At 45.2% G+C, this 20,723-nt stretch overlaps 2 protein-coding genes across 2 annotated transcripts in view; one reads left to right on the top strand and one right to left on the bottom strand.

Annotated features, from left to right (window-relative positions):
• The window catches only part of hob (bridge-like lipid transfer protein family member hobbit), a 113,752-nt gene extending 99,566 nt beyond the window's left edge, over positions 1-14,186 (bottom strand). Inside the window, exons 1-7 of the mRNA XM_065427433.1 lie at positions 14,029-14,186; positions 13,510-13,633; positions 13,311-13,360; positions 13,009-13,159; positions 9,732-9,850; positions 2,346-2,403; positions 792-884 (exon numbers count right to left, since the gene is read on the bottom strand). Of these exons, the coding sequence (XP_065283505.1) occupies positions 792-884; positions 2,346-2,403; positions 9,732-9,850; positions 13,009-13,159; positions 13,311-13,360; positions 13,510-13,633; positions 14,029-14,105 (672 nt within the window). The 5' untranslated portion in view covers positions 14,106-14,186. The remainder of the gene's footprint in view (positions 1-791; positions 885-2,345; positions 2,404-9,731; positions 9,851-13,008; positions 13,160-13,310; positions 13,361-13,509; positions 13,634-14,028) is intronic.
• A 56-nt stretch (positions 14,187-14,242) lies between these two features.
• The window catches only part of skd (mediator complex subunit skuld), a 159,061-nt gene continuing 152,580 nt past the window's right edge, over positions 14,243-20,723 (top strand). Inside the window, exon 1 of the mRNA XM_065427431.1 lies at positions 14,243-14,458. Within this exon, the coding sequence (XP_065283503.1) occupies positions 14,390-14,458 (69 nt within the window). The 5' untranslated portion in view covers positions 14,243-14,389. The remainder of the gene's footprint in view (positions 14,459-20,723) is intronic.

The raw sequence follows: 20,723 nt of genomic DNA on the forward strand, positions 1-20,723 counted from the left end.
TAAGAGAAACAACGAAATAGCTGAACATGCTTGCAATTGAGAACATAGTTTAAATTTTTCAGCGATGTTAGATTCAACATAAGTTATAAAGTAAATGATTCGACAGCCATTGCATGAAAATGAGACCAGTCTTTTTTCTTTCCTTTTTCAGCAAAGCTGTTGAAGGAAGGTGCAATTTAATGTAAACTCGTAAGAAGCAAGACATAACAAAATGTTTTGAAAAAGAAAACTAAGATGCAGGCATGTGTAAATATTTGAAATTGTGTATACAAATAAAATAATCTTTCCTATTCAATTCGCATTTGATTTGACAATTCATTAATTAAAGTTGTGAAATACTCAATTCTGTTAAAATGTTTCACTTTGCTCAGAGATCAGAAAATATTTCAAATTCGAAGGCTTTCTTTTTTAAAAATTTATGTTTTACTTGACTCAGCAATTTCACTATTCGAACACCCGTACTCATAATGTTCATTATGGTTCCTCTAAGTTACTGCACTACTTTGAGAAGTGCCAGTTAAATTCAACAGTTGTCTTAGAGCATTTAAAAGAATTTGCTGCGAAAGATGTTCTAGTGAACATTATACCGTAAGTATTATACCGACATGAGTATTTTTGCATTCTGCCCATGTGGCTGTCATCACGGCTTAGAATCGAACCCACAACCTTGTGCTCAAAACCAGAATGCCATAGTCACCGAACCACTCACAGTGATTCTGCAAAGTCAGTCGACTCAACAATAGTTCAGCTGACTTAGCTACATCCTTTCTACAGTGCTTAAGATGACTTACATGAACAATGCTGAAGTCCTCATCAGAAAAGGCAGCATTCCCTTGAAGTGTCACACAAAAGTGGGCTAGGCAGGAGTCATTACTGCTTGCATCCTATAAAACCAGCACACTCATGCATAGCTGAATTTCATTATAGCATGCACTCTAAAATAAATTATCAGATACAGAAAACTGAATGTAGAACTTGGTCGGTCGTGAACTGTTCTTAAAGGCCCCTCACCAAGCCGCACAGCAAATTTTGGGTATACGCTAGAAGCTGTTCTGTGCCCTCTATGAAGTGTACTACCGCAATAATTTTTCAAATTAATTAATAACAGGGATAGAAATATCTGAAGTGCCGCAAACCCATTATTTCAGGAGGCAAGCATTTCCAACAACATAGACACTCTCTCCACTTTCCCCATCTATGCTTCAAAAGCGAAATTTCTTCTCCCATACTGGACCCGGAGGATCACGCGACAGATACGTTTTTTTCTCTCTCTCATGCTTTTGCTGAGTAGTTCACTTCTGGTGACGGTTTTGCATGTGAGCTGTTGTGCTTGTCTTGTTTTGCACAGAAAATGATTTTACGCGCTTTGCACGAGAACACCTGACTAGTGGTACAAGTCAGTGCCTGCCAAGAGCAATGAGGCAGATGTGAGAGGATGAAAGAGCACGATCGTAGCGCTGGAACACGACAGAAAATGACAGTTTCATCTTCTGCACACAAGCACTGCAACCAGCAGAAGAAACGGAGGTATACATCTCTCTTGCTAAAGTACCAAGTACAGCAAAAAACACGCAGATATTTGGTTTGTATGTTTTATGACTACTCTGAACTTTAATTGGCTTATTGAAGCAGCACATAAAAAAGATAACTGATGTTGCCTTGAATAATTCTCAAAGTCGCGTGTCACTGCGAGTGATCGCACTGCCATGTATGTAGACGCACATGTGCAACTGATATCGACACTCTGGCTGGGAGCGTGGCGTCTACAAGGAGAGGCAGACGGTGTTTCGTTAGAAATTTAAGCTCTTTTTGCGGCATGTAAGGATGTAATATTTAGCAGACACATCGTTAGTGCACATTGTATGCACTGCGCTTGTCAGTTCAAGATGGCCAGACCTGGTGAGGAGCCCTTTAGGTGGAGTCATATTACACAGAAATGAAAAATAACAAGCCCCACATGGTACCACCTTCAGTGAGACAAATGTTTATTTGAGCAGGTCAAGGCTACCTTGCGAGCTACAGGAGGCAGCAGAAGCTGCCTTTGTTTGCTTCAACCAACATAAACCGTATAAATATAAATTGACTTTGCCACATTTTGTAGTATATTTTCAATAACACCTCAGCTTGAACAACAAGCCTATTAGGTTCAATCTGCTTTGTGATTTTGCATTGTTACTGTTAAAATGCAGCTGACAAGAACCTGAATATACTCATTTGCACAACTTTTTGACTCCACCATTAAAACAATATTAAACAAGATGTACACATGGTTAACTTCCAGTGCAACCTCATTATTATCAGTTTTTTTAGCAATTTTGCAGTAAAAAATGCACGTCTTTACTTACCTGAGGATGCTTAAATATTCGAAGCACTGCAGTAAAGACACCCAGGCTAACGCAATACCTGCACAAGCGAAAACAAAATACACAAAGTGATTAACAGCCAAAGGCTGGAAAAAGAAAGCATTTAGGCCCATGAATAAATAAACTGGGCAGTAACCATGTAGGATGACAGTCTACATCAAGCGATAGGTTGGCACCGGCATTTCTAGTGGCATTGTATCACTTGGTCTGATGCAGAGTAAGGCAGCTAGCTGAAACAACAAGACGAAACTTGAACATGCCAGATATTGGGGTCAGCCCTACGATCTCCCACGTCTCATACTCGGCATTCGACTTTGTCACCTTCTATGTACAGTCGACCAAAAAAGTTTGCGGACGAAGAGATCTGACGAAAATCTGAATATCTCCACAGCCTCAAAATGCAGCCTGGTATTCCCATTTACAGCCTTTACTGGTATATGTGAACAACATTGTGATGTACGGTTTTACTGGCTACTTTTAAAGGCTGCTCGTATATATAGCATTTTCTGAGACCCCATGGTCCGTAAACTTTTTTGGTCGACTGTACATACTGAGCTATGCAACACCAGCCAGCACCAGTAGACACGTTGGCACCATGATCTGGCAAGATCTGCCCTTAGCATTACAGGTTGTTGCCTCACTTCACGTCAAAGCTGGTTCATATTGTCACACTGTTGTGACGGTGAAGAACCACAGTGGCACAAGGCAATTCACAACATTTGGTAGCGTGCGAAAGACGGTCACCAGAAATAATAATGAAGTATGTACGGTTATATAATGTTATGTTAGTGTTATATAATGTTATATAACTGTTATATATTTAGCCCTATATAATGTATGGCTATATAATCACAGCCATTGCCTACATAAATGTTGAATGTGCGCACTCCTCTACACCAAGCTGGTGACATTGGTGCTTACGCAAACCAAGCCCAATGCTCTTGTAATGTTTCCTTTGCTTTTCCAAGTACAGAAACGCAGTTCATCCAAAAGAGGGCAAGTAGCAAGTGCAGCAGTTTCCACACCTGTGGAAACTGCTACAACAATGTGCCAACTCCCCTGGCTGTATGAAATGACACTTGCGGGAATCCCATGTCCTAAGACGGTGTCACCCATGGCAAACGTCAAGAAGATCTGGGGAGAGGAGGAAACTTTCTTCACATGGGCTGCGCATGGGTGTCGGAAGCTTTATCAGTGCCACCGGTCATGCTCCGTGAGATCCCTCTGACGTTGCCAGAGCCTCTTCGGTCACCAGCAAGCTGCATGTGCAAAAGTCTCCACCGCTGCTCCCATTTTCCCACACATGGTTAGTCAACCACGTTTTATTATGGCAGTCGTCGCAGCTGGTCCGCCAGCTGGCATCGCCAATTGTTTCTTTGCGGCAAGCTGTCGACCAAACCGGTTGCCGAAAAGGTCGCGGAGCTGTTGCTTGAATGTGTCCCAGCTGGTGAGGTCGTCCTCAAGGGTCCAAAACCAGATGCGAGGAGGAACCGCTAAGGTAAAATATGACATTTACCAGCATTATAGTCAGATTCCAGTCATCCTGCTTGCTGACTTGCTCATACATGCTGAGCTACTCATTCACATCAACGCTGTTCGCCCCAGAAAAGGTCCCGGGATCGCAGTGCTGTGCGAGGGCGATATACTGGATAGCATGGCGTAATAGTTCTGCGGAAACCCGCAACGTGGAGAGAAGTAATTAATAAGGGGAAATCAAACATCCCCCCATTCAAAGCAATTGCTACCTACAAAAGCTGCCCTGATAAGGCGGTAGTCCTGGGTTCGAGTCCCGGAGCAGGACGAATTTTCCTTCAACTGCGAGGCTTTTTTTTTTTTTTGAGGAACCCGTATTGGTTTCCTCTGTAGCAATTCCTACGAATAGGTGGATGTTCGATTTCTCCTTATTAATACTAGGTAGTAGTCACAGGCGTAGCTGGCGGCGATGTGCCATCACCTGGAGGTCTGGAGGTAGGTTCGAGGTGGTATCCGCTGTGAAACTCCATCATCACAAGAGACACCCCGCACCTCTACCAAATAAATGTTACATGAAATCACAGTAGGAAAACTATTCACAGGGTGTACTTCCAAGGGCAGCAAGCACTGGCTAAGGTGGAAGCTAGCCAACATAAAGCAAGGCACGTCATGGTCATCAGATCAGCAGTGGCCACTTACGAGTACATCCCACTAAATCCAAGGGTCGACATCATCGTATCCGAGTAGCACGTAGCAATATATATGGAGGTTGTACACCATGCAAAGACAAACTTCTAGCCCTCTTTAGACAACAATGCTTTAACAACGAGAATGCAAGTTTTAACACTGCTCAAACAACACTTTGCTTAACTTCTGAAAAAAAGTTTTCACTGCTAAAGAGTGCAGCTATTTCACATCAAATTGCTATATTTATATATGCTATTTATATATGCATTATATGCTATATTTAAGCATAATGATATAAAAAAAATTACAGCATGTCGTTTACAAATTGATGCATTTATATAATGTATGTTGATGACTGAGTTGGTACATGACTTGGAAAAATGAACAGTGCTAAACATGGGGCCACAAAAAAGAGCAAGACAGCACACTATTGTGTGCCTTGTTTGCATCCCAGACTTGTTTCAGCACAGATCTTCTAGAGAGGGGTTTGGCCATGGCTATGTACAGAACAGGGCAGGCACTATTTTGCAAGTCGCCTATCGCTCACGCTTACGGCATTGTGGGCATGCTACATTATTCTGCATTTAAAGATACAGGAACGAACCTTGGTGCTATAATTTTGATAGTACCATAGGATGCAAGTTTCACTCGCTTTCAGTGACCTGAAGTCCGACTTGTTTAAAGAGAAGTTTCGACGTAACTTGCGATCATGGTATTGTAGTCATCACGCGAGACAGATAATTTGGTCGCACTTGGTAATTGATGAGGCAGACAGCCCGAAGCAAGGCTGCTTCCTGTTTAAGAGCCTTTGTCAAAATTATGGCATCCATAGTACTATTCACAGAGAGCTAGTAGCTCCGAGGGATTTTAAAGTGTCGTCTCTCCTGATACCAGGCTGTTCTGAAAATTGCAGAGACAGTTATGTTGAATTCCAATGGCGGAGTCAAAGCAAGTTTTTCTGCTCGTTTCGGAGCAAGTTTGTTCCAATGACAGAGTGAGGGCGGGAGTAAGGTGTTCCAATGAGAGGGTCGGAGTGGATTCAGAGCGGGAGTCACTCCGTGGAGCAGAAAAAGCTGCTCCGCCAAACTCGGCAGAGTGGACCAGAACTCTGCGTGACGTATTTCCTTTACCGCGTTTGTCTGCTGGGAGGCGCCACCGGTCACGACTCGCGAGGAAGCAAAAGCTGCTGCATGCTTGGCGAGATATCCATTCCTCAGTTTTAAAAAAACAACAGGTGAATGGCGCTGAAGAGACAAGTAACTGGTGCGGTGGTGCTGGGAGCAAACAGCGGAAGGAAATGACAACACACAAGGTATCCTGGGTAACTCGGCGACAGAAGTTTCGCTTCTGCCTTGCTCCGGCGGCGCAGGTTGTGTTCCACTCGCGGATTTGGAGGCGTTGCTCTACGCCAGATTCGAGTGCTCGCTCGTGGAGTCCGTCGGCTGCTCCGACTCCGCCATTGGAATTCAACATTAGTTAGGATGGGCTCTCAGCAGCAAGCAGCTTGTGTTACGACGAGTAGGTGGGTGTCACCTTGGCGAGTGGCCACGGCTGTCTGGTGTCCAGGGATCGGGCAGTGACAAGATGCCCTCCCTATGTCTATGATTTGTCACGCCACCTTCCTTCATTATACATATTATGGCACCTACTTGCAGGCAGCAAGGTCAGGCTGCGCATCTCTTATCCATGTAAGATTGATCAGTTGTGCACTTTGTGTAACCGGCAACAGGCATAAAGCAAGGGCTGGTCATTCTTCAAAAGAATGGCAAAGTCATCATTCTTTCAACAAAGCAAAATGTGCAGCTTAGCATTTTGCATGGTTTGTCGATTTTCCCTTCAATAAAGCGTTCCTATCTCTCCACTCCCGTAATCGCCATGTGTCGGTCATAGGCATACATGGCTGGAGGGGGCAGCGACGAGTATGAACTTGTGTGTCCTCTTTGAAAACACCTCGACACTGGCTGTCAACAAAGCTGAAACCCCCCAAAATATCCGAAATCTTACTAGATACAATGCCCATCGGCTTGCTTTCTTTTTTTTTTTTTGCTTGGGTTGCCACACTGCATAACACCAGTATGAAACTAAATATAAGCATGCAAGCCTATTTTTTAAAGATACTGCAATATTGATTTATAAAATGTGTTGTCCATAATCGATCATACATAGTCTTCAGCTTGATCTGTTCAATTTCACACCTTTAAGTACACTTCCGAAATAAAGAAGTTATTATTATTATTATTATTATTATTATTATATCTGAGCAAATTGCCCTAATATTCACTATTGTAAGTGCTGTAATTAGTAAATAGGTCTTTGTGCTTCCTTGCTCCGTCTTCTGTGCTTTCTCCAATACTGTTCCCTCTTCATTGCACCATCTCCCTTTCTTGCCAATGTTCAAGGGTCAAGCATTACCAGTGTGGCCAGAAAAACTCTTTCTCCCAACAAGCACACATGTAGTCACTTTTTCTTCAATCAGACGGGAGCTGATGCGGACGCGCCTTTTGCCTATTTGTTCTTGATGCGACGGCGAAGTCGTTTTGTCCTTGCGCATGGGAGAGGGTGTAAGCAAAGAGGGGTCACAGTGGAGCGCCCGACCAAAAGGTTTAGTGTAGTCGGCTCCTAGAGCAACCTTGCACGTGCTGTGCTTTCGCGTCGAGCACATGTTGACGTCCCATCTTTATTTTCCTCGTCTTTCACCAAGGCGCTGGCTGAGAGCGCCAACCTTAGCATTCCCACGTGGCATCAGTGGGTGCTACAGGGCCCCCCACCCAGAGGGAACGGTGAAATGGCTAGTGTGAATGCATGACAAAAAGGTCCATGGTTAATTAAGTAATCAGTGTGAAAGGCATAGAGTCACTACCACAGAGCTTAGGCAGGCAGCACTGGGTGCTCCATAAGGGGTGAAGGACTTTATGAACAGATGCTATTGGGAGTAGCGCACCAAATTAATGAGATGACGATAGACACATGCGTATTGAGGATGGCAGAAAGGCAAGGCTTGTGAGGTAAGTGATGCATTGATGATGCTCTCATGAGCATTGTCAGTAGTGCATCATTGACCGCACCGCTGCATGGCGTATAGGGTGCACACACAAGCAATTCATTTGAAGCACTGGATGGGCCACGATGTGTGCGTTAGAGGTGGACATGGCACACTCTGTCAGGAGGCGAAAACGATCAGGCGCAACTGGTGAAGGGGTGCAGTGCATCATGAGTGAGCTACGGGCTGGCCGGGCAAAGTGAAGTTGGTGAAGGCTTGCAGGAATGTCTGGTCGTTCGCTGAGAACGTTTGGCATGGGGTGAGTTGTATACTGAGCAGACAACCTCAGGAAGAGGGGGTACGTAGTGCCACAGAAGTTCAGCACGGCCTGTTGTTGCTTGTCATAGGGGCGCGTGCCAGATGATGGAATGCTGAGGCAGAGCTGGAGATAAAGTGGCAGGACATTGAGGAGTGCCTCTTACTTGAACTCCTTGATCGTTATGTTGTTCAGCACCAGAGCTGCCTCAAACTATGCGAACCATGGGCCGACGTAGTGGGACTGCAACGACGGTAGTGGTGGGTTGAACTGTGGCTCTAGCCAGTTAGCTATGGCTGCGCATTGCTCGGTGAAAGGCGCATTCTCTCTGGCTCCCTTCTGTAAAGAACGGAGGGGTCGCAGCGGAGCCCCCGAACAAGAGGGACAGTGTAGTGTTGTGCCCGGCAGCCCTTCAGAGCAGAGAATGCCACCATCTGCGACATGCAGTTGTCTCGCCTCATGCATCGATTCTTCACACCTGTCAGCAGCCCAAATTGGCCTGTCCCCGCCGGAGTGAAGGTCCGTGCAAGGCTACGCTTCTTGTCCCTTGTCAGCCGCACAAGCTAGCATGACCATGCTGGGGATCGGAGTCAGTGTGCATTCCCCCTACTTTCCCTATTTGTGTCCAGTGATGTGCGTGCGTTTACGACCGAGCGCACTGAAAGGGGCCCCAGCTCACCAATAACATCGGTGCACCGAAAGGGGCAACCAGCTCACGGACGCCGGGATTTATCTCCTGACGCCGGATTGGTGAAAACCATGAACAATGATGACTCAGGCATAAAAAGCTGATCCGGACGGCTGAGGAGGAAGACGCTTGGAAACAGTGCGACTCGGACATGCTAAGACGCTACCATAGTGTGCTCCAATAGTTGGAGCCCTTTTGTAATTTCAACTAAGTACATTTTTGAGTATATTCCTTTTTCTTCATTCTTTTAAATGTTGCTCGGAACCCTTTCTACCGGAACCTGGCACGGCACCATTGATGGAAACTTCGTTCGCCACACGGACCCCCGACTTCGCAACAGTGGTAGTCAGCGGTGAGAACTTGGGACGTGCTGATACTCGTAACGGTAGTAAGCTTGCAGAACAGCCTTGCACGTACCGTGCTTTCGCATTGAGCACGTGCTGCCATCCCATCTTTATTTCCTTTTTATTTTCCCCCTCTTTGACCAAGGTGCCGGCTGAGAGCACCAACATCAGTGTCCCAGAGTTGCGGTGTCAGTGGGCGTTACAAGGGGATCAACCCCATGACTACCCTGGTTCCGCCACCAATTAAATCGAGTGGTGCACTGACGGTGTGTCTACTTTGCTTCATTGTTTTTGCAGCTAAACAGACTTCTTGTCTCTGGAAACCCCCTAACCTTCTAGGCACAAGCCACACATGTGCCGTTGATAGTGAGACCGCACAACAGTACGGAAAGCGCAAATGCCCCTCGACCATCTGTAATTGATATTGCAATAAAAATGTTGCTGTATGTCTAGTACAGACAGAGCTCCACCCTACTTCAGCAGTAAACAAATGCAACATGATCAGGGACACAGAATGAGGGGTGGCAGGATGGGCAGCACAAACGCTGTGGATGCTGAGAAAGGCACTTGTAGCGCAACCGCACATATGAAGCACATTTCCTTGTAGCAACAAAAGGGGCTGATAAAGGCATGGCAGAATGTGCCACGAAGGAAGGGTGGCCATACACAACTTCAGATCTGTGTGAGCTTCACATTTTAAGCGGCACTTATTCACTACCACTAATTCGAGCAGTATACCACAAATGCTTAAAAAACACTGTGTTGACTTCTTGATGCCAGGTAGAAAAGAGATTTTAAGGATGTAAAGAAGTGATTAAAGCAGAATCGAGGAAATAATGAAAGAAAGCAAAAGTGAAGATCGCATAAAAGGGATACGTACTCAGAGTCACGTGCAATCACGTGAAATGCAATTTCTCTAAGTGTAGCATGAAGCAGGCAGTCCTGTGATGGAGCTCCTAACTGCATCACGCTTGCATTGCAAATATGAACTGACAGTCGCTGAAAGGAGAAAAAGAACAATGTGAGGAAGTGAGCATTTTTCCAAACTATTTAATCAGCAATATCACAACAAGTAAAATATGAGAAATGGGTTAGTACATATTGGCACTGCAGCTCAGACGTTATTACAGAGCCTACTCCACAGGATAGAAATGCAGGCATCATTGAGAACAGTTGGTATGAAATGGAGATATGCACTATGGTAATTATGTGAACAGAAAACGTTTTTTCTTTTTCTTTTTTTTTTGGCTGAGGACCGAGAAAAGAGCCATATTTTCAATCAGTACTTTATGGAATACTTTCAGTTTCATATAACCTCCTGGATTCACATCCTATGGATAGCTTATGTGACGCCACTGACATAGCCTCTCACCTTGCTAGTCCTCTAACATGGCAGCCTCAGTGCAAGTCATTTCTCTCACCGACTCCATGCAGTTTAGTGGAAGCTACAGGTGTGTCATAGCAGCCAGAGGTCTGCAACATTATGTAGTTCCATCGTTCGACAATGCCTATAATACATACGGTTTGTTTTGGTGTAATTAATCTGCACAGTGATGTTTTGCAAGATCCTAAACAGTTGCTTCTATGACATAATATATGAAAGTAAAGCATAATGCATTTAATTAGTTCACGAATACAGTACCTCACGAAAGTGACTGATTCTTCACTTCATTTGAAATTCTCACAAAAGATTTGGAAGAAGCCTCAACAAAACAAGAAAGTGATAATTTGCATGACACAAATCAGCTAGAAATTAGAAGAGGTCCCAGACTTCATTTGGCACCTCAGCTTTCGTGCACCTGTTCAATCCTTAGACTCATCCTCCATAGCGGTGTTCAATGGATCACCTTGTTTCTCAGCTGCCTTCTCATAAACAATTACAGCCAGATAGACAGTAGATATAGCCTTTTGTGTGAAAAATTACCTTGGAGATACCCTCAGAACTCATTCAATGTATGACAATGCTCCCACATTCATACTTGTCAACAAGCGATCATTCTGTAAGTGGACAGAGGAGGCCGAGGTCACAGGTAAGGAAAGCGCAGTTGCCCAGATGTTGACCTAGAAAAAGGCAACAACTATGTGACAATTAGACAATTTTTACTTCGATTGTCTTCGAAGAATCATGTATGACTTCATGTTACACAGAGCAGTGAACAGATTTGGTTCAAATTATTTGTGGGATGAATACCTCAATGCAACTAGTAGCCAAAGGAGGCACCTGATTGTTTCATGATGAGGAATGAAACAGCACTGAAAGTACAGTCCGTGCAAGTAAGAGAGCAGGTCGCTGTTATGCGGAGATGGGCAGGCAACACAGTAAAATCGGTTTGCGAAAAAACTGTTGTCGCATTTCCCTATGAGGAGTGTTATCATCATGGACATGACAAGCGTTCACATACGGTCTCGTTGGTAAGATGTGGTTAGGAATATTTAAGTGCACTGACAATGAGGACAGGCAAGTGGACACACAAGCGCTATCATGAACAATGCACATGACCACTTTGTGAAACTTAAAAATGGGATGCAAATGCTCTCACCTCCCCCCCTCCCCACCCAAAAAAAGGCATTTTCGACTAGCTGCTGTCTAACAATACTCTTCCAAGAGCATTTTGAAACTGCATAACTATGTTGACTGCTCTCCACAGAAAATCACAAGGCCGCAGGTTAACACACTGCAGATGGTTGCCATGTCACGGGTTGCTGGTCACTGACTGGCTGAAAAGGCTCTTAGTTTTGGCTGCACTGCATGGAGTCTGTGAAACACAGTGTAGTGATGCACTCAAGCAGTATACAGTGGGAAAACAATCCTGATGAGAAGTGTGCCATTCCCTTCAACACATCCCCTTCTGCTGGCTTATATGTATTATTGAGGGCGAATTAAATGCGAGCCGTAGAGCAGGCGCTCGAAGCATGACCAAAGGTACAGTGCGCATTGTCGGCCAGTCATCCTTGTACAGATGTACATATATATAGTTTTCCCGTAAAGTGTGAGGCTGCCCACTCTACTATGATCATGTCATCTATACTAAATTCTTCTATACTTGTTTCTTCACCCGGCCTGCTGCAGTGCCGCTCCCACCTTGACAGTACCGTTATGGTGGCTAGCGCCATAACTGCTCGTGCGGCAAGACTTATTTTTGCATTAATTCACCTTATAATTAGACAGTGGAAGCTGTTTTATGGTGAAAGCAAACGTAAAGTGATGCAGGTCAGGAAACTGAGCATGTGTCAGCGTTGCATGAGCGATGGCGGCGCTAGCCACTAAAACAGTACTGGCAAAGTCGGAATATCACTGTAGCCAGTCGGGTGAGGAAAGAAACACAGAACAATATACTATAGCATAATTGCAGTTGGGGGAGTAGCCCCGCACTCTGCGTGAGAACAATATGCTCATGCATCTGGACAAGGATGACGGGCCGATGGTGTGCAGTGCACCTTCAGGTATGCTTCGGGCATGGGCTCTGTTGTTTGCTCTCCATGGTACACTAAGTCTATGTTTCAAGACACATTTTCTAATGTTTAGTGCAAAAACTTGAGAAAGAATGGACAGAACATGAGTGTGCACCTTGTCATCTGTTCGTTTTTTTCTCAAGTTATTGCACTAAGTGCTAGAAAAGATGTCGTACCAACAAGTCTGAAATGCAACACTTGTATATTTCACGATCAAGGCAGGCAGACTGTCATATTGGCTGGCACTAGGACAGACATGACTCATCTAAATGACTGAACGGACAGACTGCATCTTTCAAGGTCTGTCAGTGAGGGCTTAACATTCATCCACTACGGGACTTGGTTGGGATCAACAGTAAAGAAAAAACTGCTGATACATCCTTCGAAGATGACAATGCAGGGGCTGTACCTACGGTTGATCCCCTTTGAGGGTACTTTGATTTTCGTGTGACGTGGCGTTTACTATGATAGGTGCTCCGGCCGCTGATATAGACAATCAGTGTCCACTGAAAGTATTGTCCACAAAAGTGATTGACCAAGAATACTACAACAGAGCTCCAATATCCCGACTTGCCTGCTTACCTATACACCTACAGTACTAAACGTCAACAATGAAACAAGAGTAACTTTTGCTATTTAACATATGGTAATGGTGTACTAGGTGTACGTACCAGCTAAACACAAGAAGCAAGCAATGGTCATACCTTAAAGATGGCTCTGGCCTTCCTTGAGAGCTGCAGCTTGAATCTGTGTACACTTTTGTCAGGTGGCCCACGATCTGATGCCTTATTTTCTAACAGCTTGTCAAAATGAACCTGCAGTCGCACATCCCCCAAGCAGATGACAACAAGGGAGCTGCACAAATGCGCATGGGACTTGTGGTTATATTCATGCAATACCTCAAATGACTGTACGGATACACATTTTTCCTTACACTTGACGTCACAACGTGCAATGCAGTCTCATGTGCAAGTTTGCTGCATGAATGTTTTCTACTTGTACATACCTGTGCTTTGTAGAAATCAGGTTACTGGTAAGCCAAGCTTTTTCCACTTCCTAGAGTACAGAAAAAGTACAGTGTTTCAATATGTGTTGCCTACGAAAGAGTGTTTTCCCCACAACAGTGTTTTTCATAGTCCCACAAAAGCACTGAGTTCAAGAAATAAAACATGAAAAGGCAGCAAATGTATGTAATTGTTTATTACCAGCGTAGTTCCATCCTTGAACTGCAGATGAACTTCTTGTATGGAGAAAAAGCCGAACTTTCCGATCTTGAGTTTAATGCCGAAACGTTGTCGCAGAACTTTGGATAAGTACCACGAAACAGACCTGCGCATAAATACATCTTCTTATGAAGAACAAAAACATGTTGAAAGAAAACCGAGAGCTCAATAAAAGCACCAAATTGAGGCTGTCAATCATGTTTTCACTGAGGACAAGAGAGAAATGGCACATCATTGTGCAAGTTGATTGGAACACACCCACGAAACTGCGCGAACGACAGAGTTAATCGAAGCGCAGAGTCGATAAGCGATAAAAACGATTATATATTGACTTCAAAGAAGAATATCGTGTGTAAGCAACTTTAAAGCTGCAAAAACAAATAGGCAGGTGAACGTTTAATCCGTAACATTACTCAAATCCTGCTTACGAAACGATTTGCCGGTTTGCTTAAATGAAAACTGCGATAAAAATAAAATTCTCTACACAGCGGTGGAACCTACCGGGACGCAATGCCGACGACAATACAAAGGGTTATAATAAATGCAGCAAGGAAGCCCAAAAATGCTAAAAGAGCCATTATCTGAGTGTATATTTCTCTACAGATGCTCACAACCTTCCACGAACACTGGGCGCCGCCATCTTAATGTAGTCGACCTGGAACCACATGACCAAAGCACGTGACTACTGTCATCCAATGACTGTTCCTGTCACTTAGCGCGTTGTTGTTTCCTATCCGCCATCTTCTGTCGCCATCTTCTGATGAATTTTTATTGGGTTCGGGATTTTTCCTAAATTCATGGATTTAGAGACCACCTAGAACCTACCCTTTGTCCTACGGACATTTAATATGATGGCGACAGCATGACGCATGCAACGGTAGTGTCGAACGGCGCAAGTTTAGAGGACTGTCACACAAATTTCTTCGCTTTGGTGAGTACATGCTTTTTCTCAACGGTACCCCACGGAGTATTTCGCGTTTTTGACCGTGTTAGGCTTACGTTCGCCGCTTTCGTGTGAAATTGAAGCGGTTGTTGTGTGTCGGGCTACTGTATTTAACTCCTGGTTAGCCGGATAGACGTGTAGAAGTGTTTCCGTACGGCGGACGGACCGGGTTTACCCCGGTGAACGCCGAATGAGGACGCGGGTCACCCATTGTAACCAGCAGAAAACCTAGGTCACACGCTCGAGAATACGCTTTCGGCTCGTTGGACCGTGTGTCGTGGAGCTCGGCCACGGCCTTCGGCTTTCGTACCGGGTTGTGATCGTCATTCTGCCTGCGATATTCATAGACGAGAAGACTTGCTCCTCGGTAGTGGAGGTGGAGGAGGGTGCCGTCTGCCTACGGACCGCGTCTTTCGTAATTGCAGTGGCCATCAGCCGCACGACTGCTTTTTTGCCTGCGCCGTATTTAACTGCGCGGCTTACCGCCGTTCAGCTTTCGGGCGGCGGGCCGCGTACAGGCACTTGTACTGCCCGTTGGTCGCGGGCCTGTGGTGTGTTGATCTCATCGCATTTTTCGTGCGTCTGTTCAAACATGGTGTGTGTGTGCGTGCGTCGATGGGGCTCAGACCACAGGCGTCACGGGGTGGCGCTCAGTGCCGGCGTTTGACCGCGATCGCTTCGGCAAAGGCCGATTAGGGGCCGCCGCCAACGGCCCCAACACCGCGTGGCAGCGATCAGCTCGGAAGCAGCTTTCCCCCTTGCTTGCTATTGTAGCACGCGGCGAGCCCCGGTGATCGCGGGACTTCGACATTGGGCGAAGTGCGCGACACGGGCACGCGCGCAGACGTCATCGTCAACGCGCACGGTGCGACTCGCGCGGCCGCCCGCTTCGGAGATTTTCCGCCGCTGTACGTGACCTTATTAAAAACAACGTGCGTCAAAATGGTCGCCACCTCAGACGCGTTCGCTGTCCAGCGGAACGAGCAGAGCGGTGGTCTTCGATGGGTCGCCTCTTCCCCCCCTTGATCGACCTGTGGTGCAAACAAGCGTGGCAAAGGAGCGCGGAGAGTACCCTCCCTTCTCTCCGCACCACCTCCGCGGCAGCAACAAATAGGGCAAAAACCTCGGAAGGGGGTGCCGCCGCCTTTTGGAATTTGCCGCCGCGTGCTGTGTCTCCCCCTGGTCCGTTTTTCTCTTTCTCGGGGCTTCTCAAGGTGTCCCCCTCAGTGACCCCCTCCCCCCTCCGGTCTGCTGCTGTTTTGCCGAAGGGGGAATGCCCCGTTGCTGTAATGAGCGGATCGCCGCCGCCGATGGGTTGGCGGCTCGGTGGCGTCCCTTATACGTTTTTTCTTCTCCTTTCCCTACTTTTCGTGTCGTTTTCTTCGATTCTGGTCTGCGCGCTCTTTCCATCCACGCCGACGCGATGGTTCGCAAAGAAAGCAACTGGACGACGGGTTGATACTTGCTCGCGGAACGCGCCGGCAGTTCAGCCGGTTTCGGGGGATATAAGAAGAAAAGCAAGAGACTGCCGCGCACGTGGGAAGAAAGAGCGGAGAGGGGAAGTGACGTTGCATCTGGCCGCCTAATCATTCTTTGTGCACGTTGCGACATCTGTGGTTGATTGGGAAGGGCGAGAACAGCTGTCGGCCGAAAAAGAAATTGAGCCGCGTAATCGCGCTCTTTCCGGAATGTCGCGCACTCTTCAAATCGTTTTATAGCAAGAGTTGACCCGTGTAATTTTCAAATCATCATTTGCAGCTTGTTTTCGTCATTAGTTCTATTCTTATTGTCCCTTGGTGCAAGGGCACACGAATAAAATGTGAAATGTTCCGACAGTATGGTGTCAGCTAGCCAGTTACGTGTCCAACAAAATGAGACTAGTTTTTACTGCCATGTGCGTGTTTTTTCACCTGACGGTAGGCAGGCATTCCAGACGAAAAATTTAGTAAGATTTTGTACATACCATGTAAACTTTGGCATTGTCCATTGTGCAGCGAGCTTTTGAAAAAGCATACATAGATAAGCCATCTAAAGGATTTGATAAAAAACAGATGCACATATATTGGTAGTTTTGTAGTAAAAGTTCTCGAAATCTTAATTAACCTAGAGCTAAAAATTGCAAATTTGGAACTAGTAACTCGAAGAAGCTTCACACACAAAAAAATGCATCTCATTTGTATCATTGGCCCCATCCATGACATTCTAAAATCAAAAATTTTGTACAAGCAATTATCATTGCTGGTGGCTGTAACTGGCTTTGATGAGTCAAACAGGTTCAGCTGTGGTATAAATGCTATTCAAGTTGGCAGCATGCCTTTGGCTAGTACTAGCAGTTGGCACTTTGTGTTTGCACCAGAATTTGCACTTTTCTTTTTATTTTATTTTCTGACAGCTGTACTAGTAGCTTCGCTATCCAAGACATTACCGCAGCTCCCACACCTGTGGCATGTAACTCACACAGCTGCATGCTCTACTTAGTCTTTTTTTTATGTGGCTGTTTATGAGCCAGACAGATTCAAACAGTCCATTCATCTGTCATCTGCTTGCTGACGTTCTTCACAGTTTTGGAGGGTTGTCAAATGTGTATTGTGTTGGCATTGCAAAACATACTGCAATTTGGCTTAGTGTCACTCTTTGTAATTTGAAATGTGTGGCAATGTCCTTGAGGAGCTTCTGTTGCACTTATTTCTTTAAATACAGAACAACAAAAATTGAAACCAGTTCGAAGGGCTTGAAGGCATTCCTAACATTCATTGCTTCCCCGGCTTCTGCGTTAATCTAAATTTGTAACCTTTAACATTTTCTCTAGAATGCTGTCAGCGGTTGCTGAAAGTAACAAACACATTTTGGTTTTAATTGGAAATGTTAATTCATATCATGTCAAATATTGCTGTGCGCATTGCATTTTTAAGGAGTTCCTCTCTTCATAAATGGGTGAATTCAATTTTTCAATCCACTGTGCAAGCAGCCAATGACAAGCCATGGGCACAACCCATTTGCACTTATTTAGGTATTTCACACACAAGCTGCTCTGTTGATGTCAGTGCAACATCATGGATTTCACTGAATTTGTATGCATTTTAGCCATGGAAGAGTTGTCTGAAAGATGGGCATTGTCTTCATAACGCCATACTCTATCTCAAAAGTCACTTTCAGCAGTGCCAAAGGTACAAGGTGTACATAAGCAATGTCCTGATTGAATATCAGACATAGGCAATATGTATGATTGATAGTTTCCTTTTTTTCTTAGTACACGATACATTACAGCAATATGTGACATGTTAGGCCCTTTGTGCATAGTCACCCTAATAGTGATCACTTAGCAACATGGCAGTGCCCGGACCGTCCGCTTCGATCCGAATTTGCACATGCTACTGGCTCTCTGCCGAGACAGCAAAAAATAAATGGTAAAGTCCGTGATTGCTTAGTCTCATCTCATGCTGAGGGCAATGCATCAGGTATGTTTTTATTAATGAGATTGGTTTGTGTTGATGCTGCTAGGACTACACAGGTGGTGCCAAGCCGTAGAAGTGGTTTGATTTTCATTTAGCAGATGGCACCACAACATTAGCACTGGTGATGTGCTGACGATGCAGAACACTGTAAAGGCCTCATTGTTCACTGAATAATTAATTTACTACTCTGCGCTAGTATGGTGCATGATGACAGTGGCGATCAAACACCAGATAGATGTCGAGCAAAACAATGGGATGCAGGTGAACATTTGTAAAGGCATTCCCACTTACTACTGTCTTAAGGAAGCTGCAGGGAACTGCTTAGAAAGTGTAGGGATGAAGCGAAGCCCTACTGTCACATTCAGGTAAACGCAGCTTATAGTTACAATGCAAAAAGGTTTCTTGCATCAATCCACCAACCATAGAGCACCTATTGGCAGGATGGCAAGCAGACACTGAGCAGATGAAGCAGCACAGATGAGCACATCTTTAGGGGCAGTTTGCCTTCCATCGGCTAAGGCATGGTTCTCAAAGTGGGTTCCGTGAGGCAGTGATAAGTTTTCCTTAGTTCCACACTCGCAAAGTCACTAAGACCGCGGACATGAGGTGCGCTCATTCCAAGGAACCTCTATTACCCATGTCCGAGGTTCAAAAAGCACAACAAAATGCGTAACAGAAACATGCGAGCTGCGCAATAGATCCACTAGCAGCTTGTAGCCACCCAGCCCCCAAAAACTGGCAGCACACCTAAACTTTTGTACTTCAATCTCAGAGGCCATAACTTACCCCCATACACATTTCTCCCGTTTGTAGATAGGCGCTGGACAGGTGCTGCTAGCATGCATGCTGATGTATACGTTGGAGGATTTAAAAAAGATGCACAGAGTATCTCAATACAGTTGGTTCTAGTACGGTAGCCCGGTAGGCACAGAGCACCACAAATGTGCAACGCAAGAGAGCAACAAAGATGCTAGCGTCCACCAAAACAAAGCAGTGGAGTCCGCATTGCCATAGTCATCAGCAAAAATCGTTTGTGATACCTGACTGACAGCAACGCCAACACTTCATGCCTAATTGTACTTTTAAAGCCTTTGTTCGTGTGTTTATTATCATGCTTAACTCCGCATTGGCAGCTGGCCGTATGCCTTCATAACTGTGCAGTCACCATCACGACCGCATCGACAGCCACCACAGTTTTGTCCACAGTGGTTGCGGCAAACAGTAGTTTCGTTTTGACTCGGTGTGCATGTCGGCCACATGCTTTCAAAATTGCTTAGTCTCCATCCAAGTTTGTGTTGATAGTGATTGCGGTTTCACCCGCAGTTCTTGCAGAACATGGTAGCTTTATGTAGATTTGGTGCATGCGTCGGCCGCCTGCTTTCAAAACCGCAAGGTCGCTGTTCGTGATCGTATCAATAGCAGGCACGGTTTCGTCCATAGCAGTTGTGTCAAACAGTAGTTTCAGTTTGACTCAGCGCAAAGCTGTTGAGGATGAAGAGTGCTGGCTACATCACGATGGACAATTACTTGGAGACCAGCTTACTGGTGAAAGAATAATCCGGATGTATGCGCTGTAGTGAAAAGCGTGTCTAAGACGAAGACACGCCATGGCCGCGCCGCGAATGAAGTCGTGAGGCTTTTGTCACTGCAACCACTAATCAGTCATAACAAGAACTGCAGCTTCCACACTGCTTTTGTGCAAAGAAATGAGATTTGGTGATTAATTCAGTAAATAAAAGCGTGTTGACATAGTATTTGTTTGTTTTGTTCTTACCCTTGATAATTTGACATTCTGTTAATTTGGACATTTCTTTCAGTCCCATGAAATGTGAATTAACGAGGTTTTACTATACTCAAAGTAAGTCGGCACTAATTCTAAAACTTTTTGTGATGAACTGTAATGTGCGCTGAAAACTCATTCCTTCTCGGCATGCCTTGGTTGCCATGCTGCCTTGTCTTGGTTCAAGACGATTGCACCTAGTTTCCACCACATGGGTTGCATGTCGCCGTCAAAATATCCTGCCTACCACCACCGTTAGCCCCAAACGTGTTGCGTGATATGCATAGCCTCTCTACTAAAGGGGTGGTAGGTTCATGTAGCTTAGTAGGGTTCCTTGGGACCAACATGCTTGAGAACCCCTGGGCTAAGGCATCTAGCAGCTTCCACAGTGCTGCAAGGAGCTACTGAGATAAAGAGTATAAAAAGCTAAAAGAAAGAAAGAAAGAACAAATGTTTTGGCTCCCAAACGTGATCCTCGTTCAGAAAGGTGACAGCAGAAGTTCACAGGCAATGTAAATCTGATGAAGGTGGTGCAGACAGCATGCACAGATAGGCCGAAGGGCACTGCCGTCATTGTAATTTGACATCCACTCAGTCGTTTGGATATTTAGCGGTTCCTGACAAATACATGCCATCCAGTTGTGATCAAGGCTGATAATGCCTGCATTATTTCAGTCAGTATCATGGCCGGGTTATTCAGTGTGCTTAGTGATAGTGTTGAAGAATTAACTTTTTGGACGTCATAACAATGTTGCTTGAGTCCACTTTCTTTCGTTGCCTATCTTCCTACTCTGGCTTCTGTAATTGTAAGGAATGTAGCACACCATACCTAAATGTCTTTTCTCCTTCATGTTCACTGAGCAGTACCTAAGTTTCTTCACTGGCATGTGTGCCACTTGAGCATTGATGTGCGCATGATATTCGCCGAACAATCCATTAACTCCACATGCCTACAGTATTGCTTTGCTTTTGGGGCCAGTTGAAGTGGAGCGGGCATAAGGAAAATGAATCTGCCAAT

This window comes from Dermacentor albipictus, chromosome 2, assembly GCF_038994185.2.
Source record: "Dermacentor albipictus isolate Rhodes 1998 colony chromosome 2, USDA_Dalb.pri_finalv2, whole genome shotgun sequence".
Classification (NCBI taxonomy): Eukaryota; Metazoa; Arthropoda; class Arachnida; order Ixodida; family Ixodidae; genus Dermacentor; species Dermacentor albipictus.